The sequence below is a fragment of the Aspergillus alliaceus genome (genome assembly GCF_009176365.1).
Source record: "Aspergillus alliaceus strain CBS 536.65 unplaced genomic scaffold BDW43scaffold_11, whole genome shotgun sequence".
NCBI classification, from domain to species: domain Eukaryota; kingdom Fungi; phylum Ascomycota; class Eurotiomycetes; order Eurotiales; family Aspergillaceae; genus Aspergillus; species Aspergillus alliaceus.
Genome location: NW_022474694.1, coordinates 538,907 through 552,397, shown reverse-complemented (window position 1 = coordinate 552,397; position 13,491 = coordinate 538,907). Strand labels below are relative to the sequence as shown.

General features: G+C 46.9%; 5 protein-coding genes across 5 annotated transcripts; 3 read left to right on the top strand and 2 right to left on the bottom strand.

Moving 5' to 3' along the window:
- Positions 1 to 2,969: 2,969 nt before the first annotated feature.
- sdh2 (succinate dehydrogenase iron-sulfur protein subunit SDH2) lies at positions 2,970 to 3,998 on the top strand (the record flags this gene model as incomplete). The annotated part of the gene is made up of 3 exons (XM_032046641.1): positions 2,970 to 3,393; positions 3,459 to 3,610; positions 3,675 to 3,998. The coding sequence occupies 3 exons, from the start codon at positions 2,970 to 2,972 to the stop codon at positions 3,996 to 3,998; spliced, it is 900 nt and encodes a 299-aa protein (XP_031902600.1).
- Positions 3,999 to 7,283: 3,285 nt separating this feature from the next.
- BDW43DRAFT_269546 (uncharacterized protein) lies at positions 7,284 to 8,798 on the top strand. Its single transcript, XM_032041247.1, has one exon. It carries the CDS (start codon positions 7,817 to 7,819, stop codon positions 8,705 to 8,707), a length of 891 nt encoding a protein of 296 aa, XP_031902599.1. The 5' UTR covers positions 7,284 to 7,816; the 3' UTR covers positions 8,708 to 8,798.
- Positions 8,799 to 8,809: 11 nt separating this feature from the next.
- BDW43DRAFT_269545 (alpha/beta fold hydrolase) lies at positions 8,810 to 9,834 on the bottom strand. The gene has a single exon (XM_032041246.1). It carries the CDS (start codon positions 9,677 to 9,679, stop codon positions 8,828 to 8,830), a length of 852 nt encoding a protein of 283 aa, XP_031902598.1. The 5' UTR covers positions 9,680 to 9,834; the 3' UTR covers positions 8,810 to 8,827.
- Positions 9,835 to 10,431: 597 nt separating this feature from the next.
- Positions 10,432 to 11,577, bottom strand: BDW43DRAFT_298787 (Zn(II)2Cys6 transcription factor domain-containing protein; the record flags this gene model as incomplete). Its single annotated transcript, XM_032044615.1, has 6 exons — positions 10,432 to 10,503; positions 10,593 to 10,661; positions 10,701 to 10,896; positions 10,978 to 11,245; positions 11,305 to 11,452; positions 11,509 to 11,577. The coding sequence occupies 6 exons, from the start codon at positions 11,575 to 11,577 to the stop codon at positions 10,432 to 10,434; spliced, it is 822 nt and encodes a 273-aa protein (XP_031902597.1).
- A 1,218-nt stretch (positions 11,578 to 12,795) lies between these two features.
- BDW43DRAFT_309089 (uncharacterized protein) lies at positions 12,796 to 13,071 on the top strand (the record flags this gene model as incomplete). Its single annotated transcript, XM_032046640.1, has 2 exons — positions 12,796 to 12,926; positions 12,993 to 13,071. The coding sequence occupies 2 exons, from the start codon at positions 12,796 to 12,798 to the stop codon at positions 13,069 to 13,071; spliced, it is 210 nt and encodes a 69-aa protein (XP_031902596.1).
- Between the last annotated feature and the right edge of the window lie 420 nt (positions 13,072 to 13,491).

The window sequence follows — 13,491 nt, the reverse complement described above, 5'->3', positions numbered from 1 at the left end:
GTAAGCCACTTGAATATCACTCATGCTCATCAAAAGCCTGAGCGACGGCTACTCAGTAAAAACGTAATCCCTCGCAAAGCGTGTGAAACTTGTCTGTTTGAACATCATGCATTCCAGCGCACCAGTTTCCTTAATCCTAGTTTCATTCCTGTGGGCATGTCTTCCACATTATGCACTGTTGGTGCACTGGAGCCTACTTAGATTACTCATCATTTATCTTCGTTGTCGCCTGTCTTAGCTTCTCCTAATGAGTACCACCCTATCGAGATTCTTACAAATACGAACTTGCGGAATTAATCAAAAAGAAATAATACGGAGCCATTCACTCCTAAACCACATCGAGGAGCTTTCAAAGTAAAACAACAGCTTCGTAGAAAGTGCACATGGTTAGCAATCTCACTGTGTTCGAATGAGACACTCTTCCCCATAAAGAACTAGCTTTCAATGACCAAAGGAAGACACTTCCAAGAAAGTTACTCATTCTAATTTAAAATACCACTTTCAAGGTAGAATGCAAAAGTGGACCCCATAAGCTTGTAATAAGCTCGAATGACAGGTGGGGTTCTTGAGGACTCATTCGGAAATGACGATATACCTAGGGCATAAGTGGATTGGTAGCCACAATCAGCTGATTCCAATTTGCTTTAGCCACGGCGAATCAGTTGAATGGGTGAGAATGTGCCGAAAAAAATGAAGAACGTTCCATAGCCCTAAGGTAAAATATGAATATCCACTAGCTTAACCCCTTGTTGGTAGAATATGAAATGACACTCGACTACGGAATAATCCATGGACTTTCATATACACCATCGCTTGAGCTACTCACGAAAGTACGGCGAAAGCTGCGACTCAACCTACCTACCTGGCTATTATGATACTCACAAGTTGGGTCTCGCACTCTAAATCGTTCCGTTGGATATTTCAGATTAACGACACCCAGTGTCTTAGGCGATATGTTCATTCGTTAGAGACTAACCATGGCTCTATCCAAGACGGTGGGGCTTAGGCAAGAAAGGCTGTCTACTAAGGTACGTGTACAATAGTTGGAAGCCAAGTGGGAACGAGTCGAGCTAGTATCAAGCTGTAACTAGTATCCGACTAGAAGTTGAATGCGAGAGACTAAAGCAGAAGTAGTTACATGATGGTAGAATACGTATCCTTATATATTCGTAGTCCAGGGCCATGGTATTTTATAGCGTTGCTATGTATTATTACATCGCTGCGATGCCCTTCATATCCCTGATATGTCCGTGATCAACATGCTTAAATCAGTAACTTCCTCTGTTCCATTATCGGTCTGATATCTTTATCCAGCCGCCATGGAGTTTGCTAGCAGTAGTGTCCTATTCATCCGGAGCTGGGAGTCTCGTAACGTTGACCATCGACACCAATCCCTCGAATCATTGAATCAACTCATAGCAAGCGATCTTTCCTATGATTCTCACTGGCGCTTCACTGCTGAAATTCAGTATATCTTCTACAAGTCCCTTGGAATCCTCCTCAAAAGCTTTGAGAAACCCTTCCTTTTCTTCGAATGTCAGAATGGTCTGAACAATGTACGGCGACTCTGCGGCGTCGTACGCGCAAACAGTCCCATGTTTCAGGCTGTACTATCTCCATGTAGCGTTTGACTAGTGGTATATGTGTATTCAGGTAGTAGTCGAGGTCGAAGAAAGATGTATTCGATGGATATAACACAGAGACTGTGCATGCCATTTTGTTTGTCCGTGAAGATCTCTTCAATTGGGCAATACTTGCTTGTCCGGGCTGGTACACTGGGGACTTCGGCACGAGTGAGCTATCAAAAAAGCAAATATACAAGCGTGCACAAGAAAGCAATTACTTATTATGGCTGACTTCTCATAGCATAACCTCCCGAGCAATAGTACAAAGGATGCAGTCGGAGATAGGACGTATGAAATAAGCCCGCACTGGTATAGGCGACATTCGGCTTTACGATATCGTGGAACATTAATAATGTCATCAAAGTCGCCGAGATGGAGATTCTGTCAGAGATGGGCCCTCCAGCATTTTTTAATATTTTGATTCTTGTTCCATGGTACTAGCGTGGTTTCCTCTCCAGAAGTCTAAGAGCAATAAGTGTTTCTGTACCCTATTGTTTATATATTTTTAACCCTCTACACACTTTCACCAGCTCTATTCGACCTTGAATATCCCAGCATTTACCCTGTATAGTTTAGCTATGCTACGAAGGGTACTTTGCTAATCTTACAGAACGGTATGCAATCGTTTCAGGCCACAACATGCGTTGTTCAGTATGCTCTATGGTGTACTCATGGCCAGGTGGAAGCAGTGTTTGTTCTGAATAGGAATAGTGCACGGCCGGGAGAAGCCTTTATGCCTCAGGCAGCGGCTATATGCTTGAGTCTTGGCAGTGCATGCCTCAGGGTCGAGACGGCAACTGGACTCGGTTCCGTTTCCCCTTTGGGCAAGCGGCAAATGGTGAACGCAAATTGACTCGTGATGTAATTGGGAACAAGAGAAGATGGATTGCGATGGTCATGGCGCGGATTTGATTATGTACAAGATAGTGGCCCCTCAAGTCTAATTAGAATGCATTCTTGATAAATCATTCTGCAAGGTCTATCCTTCTCACGTGCGAGGAGAGAGAGACGGATTCCTCCAAAGCAGATTCGCCGTGTATCCCCGACGCTTGCAATTAGCCTTTGCATGATTGGCCAGCGGGCTGAGTCAGCAACCGGCCGGCCGTCAAACCCGAGGTTACCTCTTGGGTAAAGCTCACAAAACATCACTCTCCAAACTCCCTTCGACTTCATCTGTCGTTGCCGCTGGCTGGCTGTGTACTTGGTTGACTTGACCGCCCTCTCTCCTCTCCATTGACGATTGTCACCCTTTTTCATTACGTCTCCTCCGCTTCAATCCGCCTTCATTCTCACTTTTTTTCTTTTCTTTTGCACGTCATAGCCGCAAGTGTCCTCTCGCCCACCATGGCTGCTCTTCGCTCGACTTCGCGCCTTGTCGCATCCTCCAAGCCTCTCTTCCGCCCCGCCGTCTTCGCTCGCTCCTATGCGACTGTCGACCCGGTTGCCCAGGTGAGCGGGACAGGTTACGCCAGTTCTAAAACTGTTCCCGAATCTAAGACCTCAACTGCACAGGATCCCAACCCATCGGAGACCCCGAGAGTGAAGACATTCCATGTCTACCGCTGGAACCCCGACCAGCCGACCGAGAAGCCCAAGATGCAGTCCTACTCTCTGGATTTGAACAAGACCGGACCTATGATGCTCGACGCCCTGATCCGCATTAAGAACGAGATGGACCCTACCCTGACTTTCCGGAGAAGTTGCCGTGAAGGTATCTGCGGAAGTTGTGCGATGAACATCGACGGTGTCAACACCCTTGCTTGCTTGTGTATGTGACTCGCAATGTTTTAGGTACGACAAGGCGGGAATTGAGGTATTGACTGTGCTATATAGGCCGCATTCCTACCGACACCGCCAAGGATTCTCGCATCTACCCTCTTCCTCATACCTACGTTGTCAAGGATCTGGTTCCCGATCTGACCCAGTTCTACAAGCAATACAAGTCGATCAAGCCTTACCTGCAGCGTGATACCAAGACCGAAGATGTGAGTCTTGCACCATATCCTTGACTTCACTCGGTTTTAACGGCAAATTCTAACATACACTTAGGGCCTTGAATTCCGTCAAAGTCCTGAAGACCGCAAGAAGCTTGACGGTCTCTACGAGTGCATTCTGTGTGCCTGCTGCTCCACCTCCTGCCCCTCGTACTGGTGGAACAGCGAGGAGTACCTCGGACCTGCTATCCTCCTCCAATCCTACCGTTGGTTGGCCGATTCCCGTGATGAGAAGACTGCCGAGCGCAAGCACGCCCTAGACAACAGCATGAGCGTCTACCGTTGCCACACCATTCTCAACTGCTCGCGGACTTGCCCCAAGGGTCTGAACCCCGCCCGGGCTATTGCGGAGATCAAGAAGTTGATGGCCGCTCATTAAGGGGCTAGTGAATTAAAAGAAAAAGGGGTGTTTGTTATATATTCTGAGATATGTCTTCTTCGGTGGTTTCTTTTTTGTATCCTTTCCTTTCTATTTGTTTAAGCTTTTATTCCCTCGGTTTTTGAGGCCGTCATGTCGGATGTTTCAATAGGTGTAAATTGTGAATATTGATTTCAAAGCAACTGGCGATGAATAACCGTGTTTAGATGTGTACCTACGGGTATTCAATTCAAACTGCATTTCTATTGACAGGATCAGGAAAGGATTGTGAATGTTATCCATATCTGTTCGGAAGAAAGAAAAACCCGATTTTGCCGACGGTCTGTCCCCTAACCGCACGTGAATGACATAGGTCGGCCCGCCGGGGAAAATATATATATCGGCAAGTTTTCAGTGTATGATATACCGATGATATATAGATCCGTGCCCTGGACTAAACCATGGCCATCGTCTTTGTTGGTGCTCTCGGTCTGATCCGATGTAATCTGAGCATGGAAATGAGGATTGAATAATAAATGAAAAAGTGATCGGTAGAGAATTAAATGCTTCTAAATAAACAACCTCACACAAAGACACGCGGATCAACAATGGCCTTCTAGAAACAAAGAAATAACAACGATCTCACGTGGCCTCGATTTTACTGATATTTTTATGTATTGTGAAGGATGCATATGTTTGATTGGTAATGAGTACACATAACTTCTCTGGTCACCATGCGCCTCCCTAGTTAACTCGCAATTAAGATACAAGTAGAGGCCGCTTGTGGGTTGAAGAATCTATGCCGGGAGCCAACGACTGGTCCTTAGATACAACATTGGCTTCACCAGTGATCCAGGTATTCTACTATTTCACAATCATACCATGAACAAGCGTGCAACATTCGATTACTCTAAGTTGTAAGCAATGTCACTAATAGATATTAAATGCATCCATTGGGACGAGGGGAGCATTCTTAGCCAATCAGCCCTGTAGACTAGGAAACATCGCCGTATCCAAATACACAAAACCACACCTTATAAGCCCGCCTTATGACTGCCCATCAATTGTCATCAGTCTCTATCACGATATGAACCATCTCTCTTTCAAACAGACTATCCATCAGGACTATCTTGTGATTATCTCGTCACCTAGCGTACACCAATTCTTCCACCAAGCCTTCCTCCGTAAGCGCACGGAGTGCATAGAGATCGATTTCTTATCCCGGCCTAGGATCAGTCTTTACACCTACAGAGCCAGAGTGCTTCACGATGCCGCTCTAACAAATGTCAGAAGCAAATAATATCTGAGCCGCATTGTCTGCAAACTCAAAGGTGGGTTCTAGATGGGCCGCTTGCGTTGGCGTTGCTACTGATACATGGCGCCATCCGAACTCTGAGATGAACACCATTGATTATCGTAGTCGCGCGAGAAAAGACCAGTTGTGTAGTTGGGAATGCTTTAGATGATGGGGACGCAGTCTAACCAAGAGTAGGTGGTCGAGCATGTCGATAAGTTCAGTGAAATGCGTCGTTGACACTGCCGTTGGATTTTTCATTTTCCTCTCACGCAATCTGCAGGCATAGCCTTTAGGTCGTGGACCCCAATTAGACGAAAGAGGGGCAGGAAGGCTACGACAAGATCTGGACAAGGGTAATCTAGATTTTTTATGCCCTCGTTCAACTTGCCCGCTTGTTTCCAGCCGAAGTCACGGTGGTTTGGCAGGTGAACGGCATTCTGCGAGGAGAAATATTCGATATAGTTGACCGTACGGACGAGGCTGTCTAGTTTCCGGTAGTGTAAGGCAATATGGCTGGAGTCATCCTTGTCGGGAGCGTATACATGCGCCACAACTTTGACCGTACCCCGTGGAAACTCCTCGAATAGTTTAGTTTCTTCAAAGTCTCTGGAAAGCTTAGGTGTCAGCACACTTCGAGTCTTCTATATTGGAATGTGAGCCAATCATCATGCTCGCCCCGTTGAGGCGAGAGAGTATAGGTTGGGATGATGGTTACGAGGATGGAGACGCCGATGAAGAAGGATGTTACGGTCTCGATATGCTAAATTGGGTTCAGTGAGTGGTGCTCTTAACCTGAGAAGTAGCGATAGTTAAGAAACTCACTACTCGACCTGGACAAAGCGATTGGATGGCGGCTGTCAGCCATTAGTCACCGCAAGACGGTTCACGTGACCTGAAACGATAGACTTTTAGTGCTTTACATTGATTTTCTAATGATGTCCATCGTGCCATACTCACAGATACTGTACGGAGAACAGAAGTGAGGTATGAATCCTATCGAACGAAAAACCCTACTTGTGCCTTAATATTGCCTTATTCAACACTGATATGTGCGGAAAGAATCACAGTTAACGTGGCACAGTTGGACATTGGAAGTAGGACAGCTCAGCGTACGTAGGAATTTCTTTAGTATGACCACTCGAGTAATTAAAGTTACTTCCACAGTATATTACGGACCCTCCCATTGCTAGCATTTCATTGTCTCCTAAATCCCTTTTTGGGACTCGACAGCACTTATTCTCAAGAATATTTAGTGGTAATAAGAAATATGAAGTGGAAATAGAGAGCGTGCCAAAACACTTCTACCCACATTGAGCCATAACCAATCCTAGACAACCTCCAGGGGGATATTTCAGGATGGTTTCATAGCCACAGATGCACCACTCATGTCACAGCAGAGACCTGTAGAAGACTCGGAGAACATCACACGAGCATGGACTGTTGCTGTGTGGATGATTATTGGATGACGCTGTTGTGCTTTCAACCTGTGATATCGCTGCGTTTAATGTGGTAGAGTGTTACCTTACTCAGTGATTTTATTCGACCGCCCAGTGAACTTATTCCTTGTCTATAAGTCTGACCTATAGTCTGCCGTGCAGCGCCATAGGCTACAATATAAGCCTTTATTGATTTCCCCCAAGCTCTGTGAGAACGGTTTGGGCGGGCTTTCCGGGTACGCGTACCCGCCCACCACGCTGCAAGGATCCCGTGGGCAATTGATTTTGTCGCCCACTGGATTATGTTTTACATGATATATTTTAGATCGTGTGGGTATGTACTCCGTATGTATACATAGAGCACCTTTCATTGAGCATACAGACTTGACCGGATTCATGGTTGAGGAGCAGTTGTGCTTCAGGTTTCGACTATCGGACCTGTGAGCCGAATGGGTCAGGTCAGTCAGTCGGACCGAGTGTACTGAGGACTATTTTAGGGGTCTTAAGCCCGACTCTAATTATGGATTACATCTTTATAATACTCATTTAAAATTTAATTTCTTGTGTCTTTATGAGTCAACAGCTATGGAAGTGAAATCCCCCGTTCCAAGCGCCACATCATTGCGGCCTCTGGGTATAATTATCTTTTCCTTACTCGAGCGATTCTCTGACAATCATCAGGACATGTCGAGAAGTATTCGACGACACGAAGTCATTTGGGAATCTATCTCAACGTCGGTCTGACCGCCCGCTACAGGCGACCAAGCGGGGGGACCGTGAAGCCAAGGCTCTTTGGCGCGCTCTCCATACTCATCTCAAAGCACCCGATACTGTCAGCTATCCCTGCTGGGGTCGATACACCAAGTCCTTATTTTGTTCGACTTCCCAAAATCTCACTCAGTGAGGTCGTGGAATGTATCGACGAGAACACCAAACCCCGGAGCTCAGATTGGAGAGAGGAGCTCGACAATGTGCTCGAAGACCAACATAATCGTCCCTTCGAGACATTGCCAAACCAGACTCTTCCATTCTGGAGGATCTGCGTTCTCGAAGAGCACTCAACCCCCACACATTTTACTCTCATCTTCATATTCTACCATTCGCTGATGGACACCCAAAGCGCTCTTTCTTTCCATGAGGAACTAGAACGCTACATGGCTCAGGACACTGCGGCCGAAGTCCCTGATATGATTTCTACCCCATCAACCCCTCTCCCCCCTCCACTGGAAGACTTGCATACGCTTCCCATATCGCAGGATTACTTGCGATCTCAGGAAAAGCAACACTTCCCTCCACCAGATAGCTGGACAGGAGCGCCCCAATCCCTCCCCGTTAAGACCCGCTTCTCTTCTCTATGGCTATCCCCAGCCGAGACGCATAACCTAGTAAACATGAGCAAGAACGAACAAACATCCGTAACAGGCGCGCTCCAGACCCTCATCACGACGAGCGTATTCACCGTCCTTCCATCCACATATCGCACACTACAGGTCGACTGTGCAGTGTCGTTGCGAAGGTTCCTTCCGGAGAATATCACAGCCACGCCTTTGGGATGCTATGTTGGCTCATTGTCTATGGAGTATCGCAGGATGACATCTTTTAGCTGGAGCGAAGCTCGCCGGACCAAAGCGATTATCGAACAGATCATTGAAAAGAAAGGAGGTGATATGTCGGTTGGGTATTTGCGATTCATTCCCGACCTGCATCTGTGGATGCGTCAGAAACTGGGTCGAAAGCGGATGAGTGCTTTTGAGTTATCTAATGTAGGGAGGATTCCTGCGTCGAGGGGACGGTTGCAGTATGAGATTGAGAGCATGTTGTTTAGTCAGAGTGCTAGTGCGTGCAGTGCCGCGATCAAGGTTAGTTCCGTGACAGGACGGGATGGGAGGTTGGTATTGGGTTTTACTTGGCAGGAGGGTGTTGTTGAGGGTGATATGGTTGAGCAGATTATAAGGGTACTCAAGGGTGAGGTCGAAGGGCTAGTAGTGCAGAGTTAGTGATTTATGATGGTTATCCCAAGGTTGAGTGGTCTATGTACTGAGGGAGAGAGGAAGTGCGTCGTGTAATAAACCGCTTAGTATTATTAAGATATTATCTCAGACAATGTAAGACTTCGACTACTTCTGATGGAGATACAAGAACGACAGTATAATCTGCGACAGCTTCTCAGGCTGATCCTCTGGTGAAAAATGCCCACAACTCTCGAGAATCTCCAAGTCCGATCCAGGAATCGCCTTGTTCAGTTTATATGCCCAGTCAACAACCTGCCACGCATCATCGGCACCCCATATAATCTTAACAGGTATCTTTCCCAGCTCATGAAGCCGATCCGCAATTTCCATTGTGTGTACCGGATCATAATGTCGCACTTGGTGCTGAAACAGGCTCCCCTGGCCGATCGGTCCAGAGATATACTCCAAGAAAGTTTCCAAACTACCATCTGCAAACTTCTGCTTATCATGTACAGAGTCCAAGAGCCATTCTCTGAAATGCGCACGATGATCAGGGTCACCTGCGTCGATCAGTTGTTGCAGGCCATTCTTCATTTGTTCTCTCGTTCTCTTCGATGGATAGCTGTCGAAGCTCACAACGTCGATGAGTGTCAACGAGCGTAGCCGATGCGGGTAAAAGATCCCAAAACGTTGGGCAATACCGCCGCCAATGTCGTGTGCCACGAGGTGGAATGTGCCCAGACCCCAATGTGCTAGCAGACCTTCGAGAATCGGGACTTGGCCAGACATTGATGTGTCAACATTTGGGTCCCATGGGCGCTCGGACAGACCATAACCCAACAGGTCGAAAACATGGACTTTGAATCCGGCTTCTGTAAGGCGTGGGACTACGTTTCTCCAGAGCAGGGATGATGAGGGTGTTCCGTGCAGGAGGACAACTGGCTGGCCGGTGCCGTGGATGCCGTAAGTGATTCTGTTGTCCTTGATCAGGACGTTATTTGTAACAATGGGCTGCATCTTGTACACTCCTTTTGTGGAGAGGTCTTTGCCTATTATGGTTTTAGGAATGAATATTGAACCTGCTCCGCGACTTCTTATATATCTTTCGCATATGTCCTATGTTAGATTTCCTTTAGCAGAGCGATACGACGTCATACCAAGCATTATTAATGCTATACGAAGTGATCGAGCGAATAGTTGCCGTTTTGGGGACTGCGCAGCTAGCCGGTCGATGAAATGCTTAGAAATCAACCACCTGTCAGACCGGTACCTTGCCAATGTCTTGGTTATAGGGACAGCGTATCTTGGCTGCTGAATTGCGATTGTATAACCCGATACGGGGATATTCTGGGGGAATATATGACATGACTCTAACGATTGTCTTTTTTCACAAATGGTAGAGGACCTTGGGCACCTTTAATCCTGGGAACGGTAAACTGCCCTGATTTACTCGACATAATGCTAGAGCGAAGCACAGAGTTGTAATTGTAGCCCAGGAATATTCTGATATTAGAAAGGATCGATTAGCCCGATATCAAAAATGAAGGTGCATGACTCGTAGCACGACCGGGTCATTCGTATCTCCATTTGGCCTCAGTCGACGACGATGCCCCCCCGCCTGTCCGCGGAACTAGATGACCATTAATGGAGGTTACGAGGTAGATACCTAAGAGTTAACGAGTACCACTTAGAATATGCGTAAATACCGTGTTCATCTGCGCGAACATAGCACATTATGTACGAGGGAGATATCCAATCTGCTCAATGAGCTATCGAACCCATACCCGATGTACCGGACCGATCTGGTTATGGATCTGCGACATAAGGTGAGTACTGCAGCCCTTCATACACCACATTCACTCCAGCTGATATAGCAGCACACAGAAATAGCCCAGAATGACCATAGCTAAGGGCTGGTAGTCTTTTACACCCGCATTAGCCAGATAAAGACATCTGCAGTCTCAAGCCTGAGGTTATGCTCCAGGCACATCACGAATGGCTGGTTCATTTAATTTATCGTTCCCATATACATCTGGACCATGTGTTGATCCTGGATCTCACTCAGGGCAAGCTGGCGCAGTCCTTCTAGAGCTTGATGTTGCGTGGTTGGTTCAAATTTACGGAATTGAGCCCGGACGCTTAGCATCGATGCTAATGGTCCCGTTTTGAGCGATTCGTCGACAAAGTTAAGGATAGTGCCCGTACCCCGGATAAGGAGAAGCCAGTTGGCTATGCTGTCCTCAAAATGGATGAAGTTACCTAATTAGAGCGGCTTTGCGCAGCTAATGAAGGATGATATGGCGGATAAGAGGAACAGAGGAGCCGAGTTATCTGGGTTGATGTTTGCCATTTCGGGTGTAGCGAGCCTCAGTGCTGCTTCATGACGAGTGCTCGCCTGAGAAAGATGGAGCTGTGTCTTGTCCGGACGCAGATAAGCTAAGTGTAGAGCTGAAATGGCTAGAATTACACGGAGAGTGTATGGAGCGGCAAAACCGATTTGTGGGACTTCCACTCGCCAGAATGTTTGCAGCAGCGGATGGAGTGAGAATTTATAGGCGGTGGATGTAGTATAATGTGCAGTAGCTCTAGATCCGCGAAGTGGAGCTCGGAAGTCGCGGTTATCTGCGTTTGGCTGTCACTACCTGGGGAAGTGGAAAGGATCGCCCCTGGGAGTGGAAAGGGGGCCACGTTTTGACTGGCAGATGATAGGTGGTCGATCTTCCTCGGAGCAAAATAATAGCCTACACTATGTTTCCTGCAGTTGCTACAGGTTGGCTTCTCTTTCCCACACTAGAGTTGACTTAGCCGATCCACTTCTGTCGGTCAATCATCTAGCATGAACTTACCTTGACCTTTCGCTGTCTGCACTTTAGACAACCACTGCGTGACTTCTGATGAGACCGGCGCCCTTTCATTGCTGAGCTATTTGGAATGAGGGAGACAGAAAAGAACAACACCTTGCCTCAGTGTAATGAGCGTCTTTAGTTTCAATGCGTAATTTTTCCAGAGGAATTGCGTTGATGTGTCGTTAGGCCAGGACGTTTTAGTGATGCAGATATTGGAAGTTTCTATAGCTCTAGAGCTAAATGGCAATCTTTTCTTATGCCCAAAAGATCTTCTCGAAATGATAGTCACGCATTCCAGCCTTCACGGGCTCTTTCGACCTCATCCAGCCTCAAAAATTGATAGGCGTAAAACAGATATCCTTCCATAATGAAAACGTCTCCGATCTGCCCCCAGCATACTCACCCCTGGCCTACTCGGTTGCTTCCTCTGAGGTATCGCTGTGGGAAATCGAACCGGATGTAGCGCCCGATTTTACAATAACTCGCAAAGGTGGGATGGTTGTGCTGCTTTGGATGGTAGGACCGCTATACCTCAGAATAATGCGACCCCAGTGGATTAGCTAACATGGCTTTCTACCACGCACCAAAGAAGACATAAGCTCACCACCAAACTAGGGTATGAGTCACGCATATCAGCTTTTGTCCTGGCTTTCATGCGACCTAAAGCGCAATTGGTTAGTGTTGGATCAGATTCACGGGTTGCGCAGGACGATGGTCGGTCTGAGAGATAGACGCTCTTAGACTCTAGAGCAGTGCCGCTCGACCTTGTGATAATGATAGTTGGAGGTATATAATACTGGGTTTCTTGTATTGACCTCAGACCACTCATTCAATGCTAATTCAATAATATTATAGACAGTATTGTAACATTCGTCGCAGTGGGCAAGCGACTCCTCCAGGAACCACACAGAGTTCGGATCGCAGCGCATGCCTCATGTAAAGACTTGGTGAGGAGCAATGAACTTGACCTTTTTGCCGTCAGTTACAATCAGACCGATTTCATGGCACGTACCATACCTGGATGGCCTGTGGACAACTGCTCTACTAACAGTAACGGCTAGAGCGACACGAAGACTGGAGAAATTGTTTCTGGAACTCACACAATGGACTGGAGTCTCAGTGGAACTAAACATGCGCTATATAAAACCTACCACGACCGTTGGAGAGCATGTATCGCATCTTACAAACGCGAATCGCGGCCATTTTTTGGCAGATACGATCACTGCGAATCCACTAACACAGGCCCCATATCCACTGCGCTGAGCGTCTTTCCATTCCTTACATATCATGTCAACGATATTATGGACTAGAACGAAGGAATTTCCTCCGCTAGTCCGTATAGATGGAAGTGAAGGCATGGACCAAAAGACAGCAGATCTCTTCTCATATGGGATTGTGGAAGAATCGATCTGGACCGCGTAAGTTGATGGTGACTGGTGAAGTAAGCTGTTAATTTGTAGAACTGATTAATTGATTACAATTAGTATCATCGAACCTAAGAACCGTTTCCGGCAACATGTCCTGGGCTCGCAGAACATCTCCTCAACTGTTGAAGACTTATGATCGACGATATTGCATACACTTACTTCTGCTCGGAGGGACTTGTTCCAAGACCAAAAGATTGGGACAGGAACACTCGTATGTTAATATATTCGTTTAGCTCTTACAAGAAGGGGTGAGAAACTGACGATGGGCAGATAATTCAGGGTACGTATTTGGGGAAGATGTGGTGCCGTACAGCCCAGAAAACGACCTTTGCCATTTCATTGGGTCGGGCCCACCACCAATCCATTTTATGATGCAAGAGGACAATATGGAAAGCCTAGGGATACTAGCACGAGCTATTTAAGAAGTCGTGATAAAGCACAAGTTCCGTGTGCTTCTGTCTGAAGGATGTCGTGACATCTGTAGGGTTTTAAGCAATGATAATGTACTACTAGCTGAGAGTGTTCCAGATGGTGAATATGACCGATCGACCTTCAG

Excerpts from the sequence above, each read along its gene's own strand:
- BDW43DRAFT_269546 (XM_032041247.1), top strand. The coding sequence starts at position 7,817 with ATGGACACCCAAAGCGCTCTTTCTTTCCATGAGGAACTAGAACGCTAC.
- BDW43DRAFT_269545 (XM_032041246.1), bottom strand. The coding sequence starts at position 9,679 with ATGCAGCCCATTGTTACAAATAACGTCCTGATCAAGGACAACAGAATC.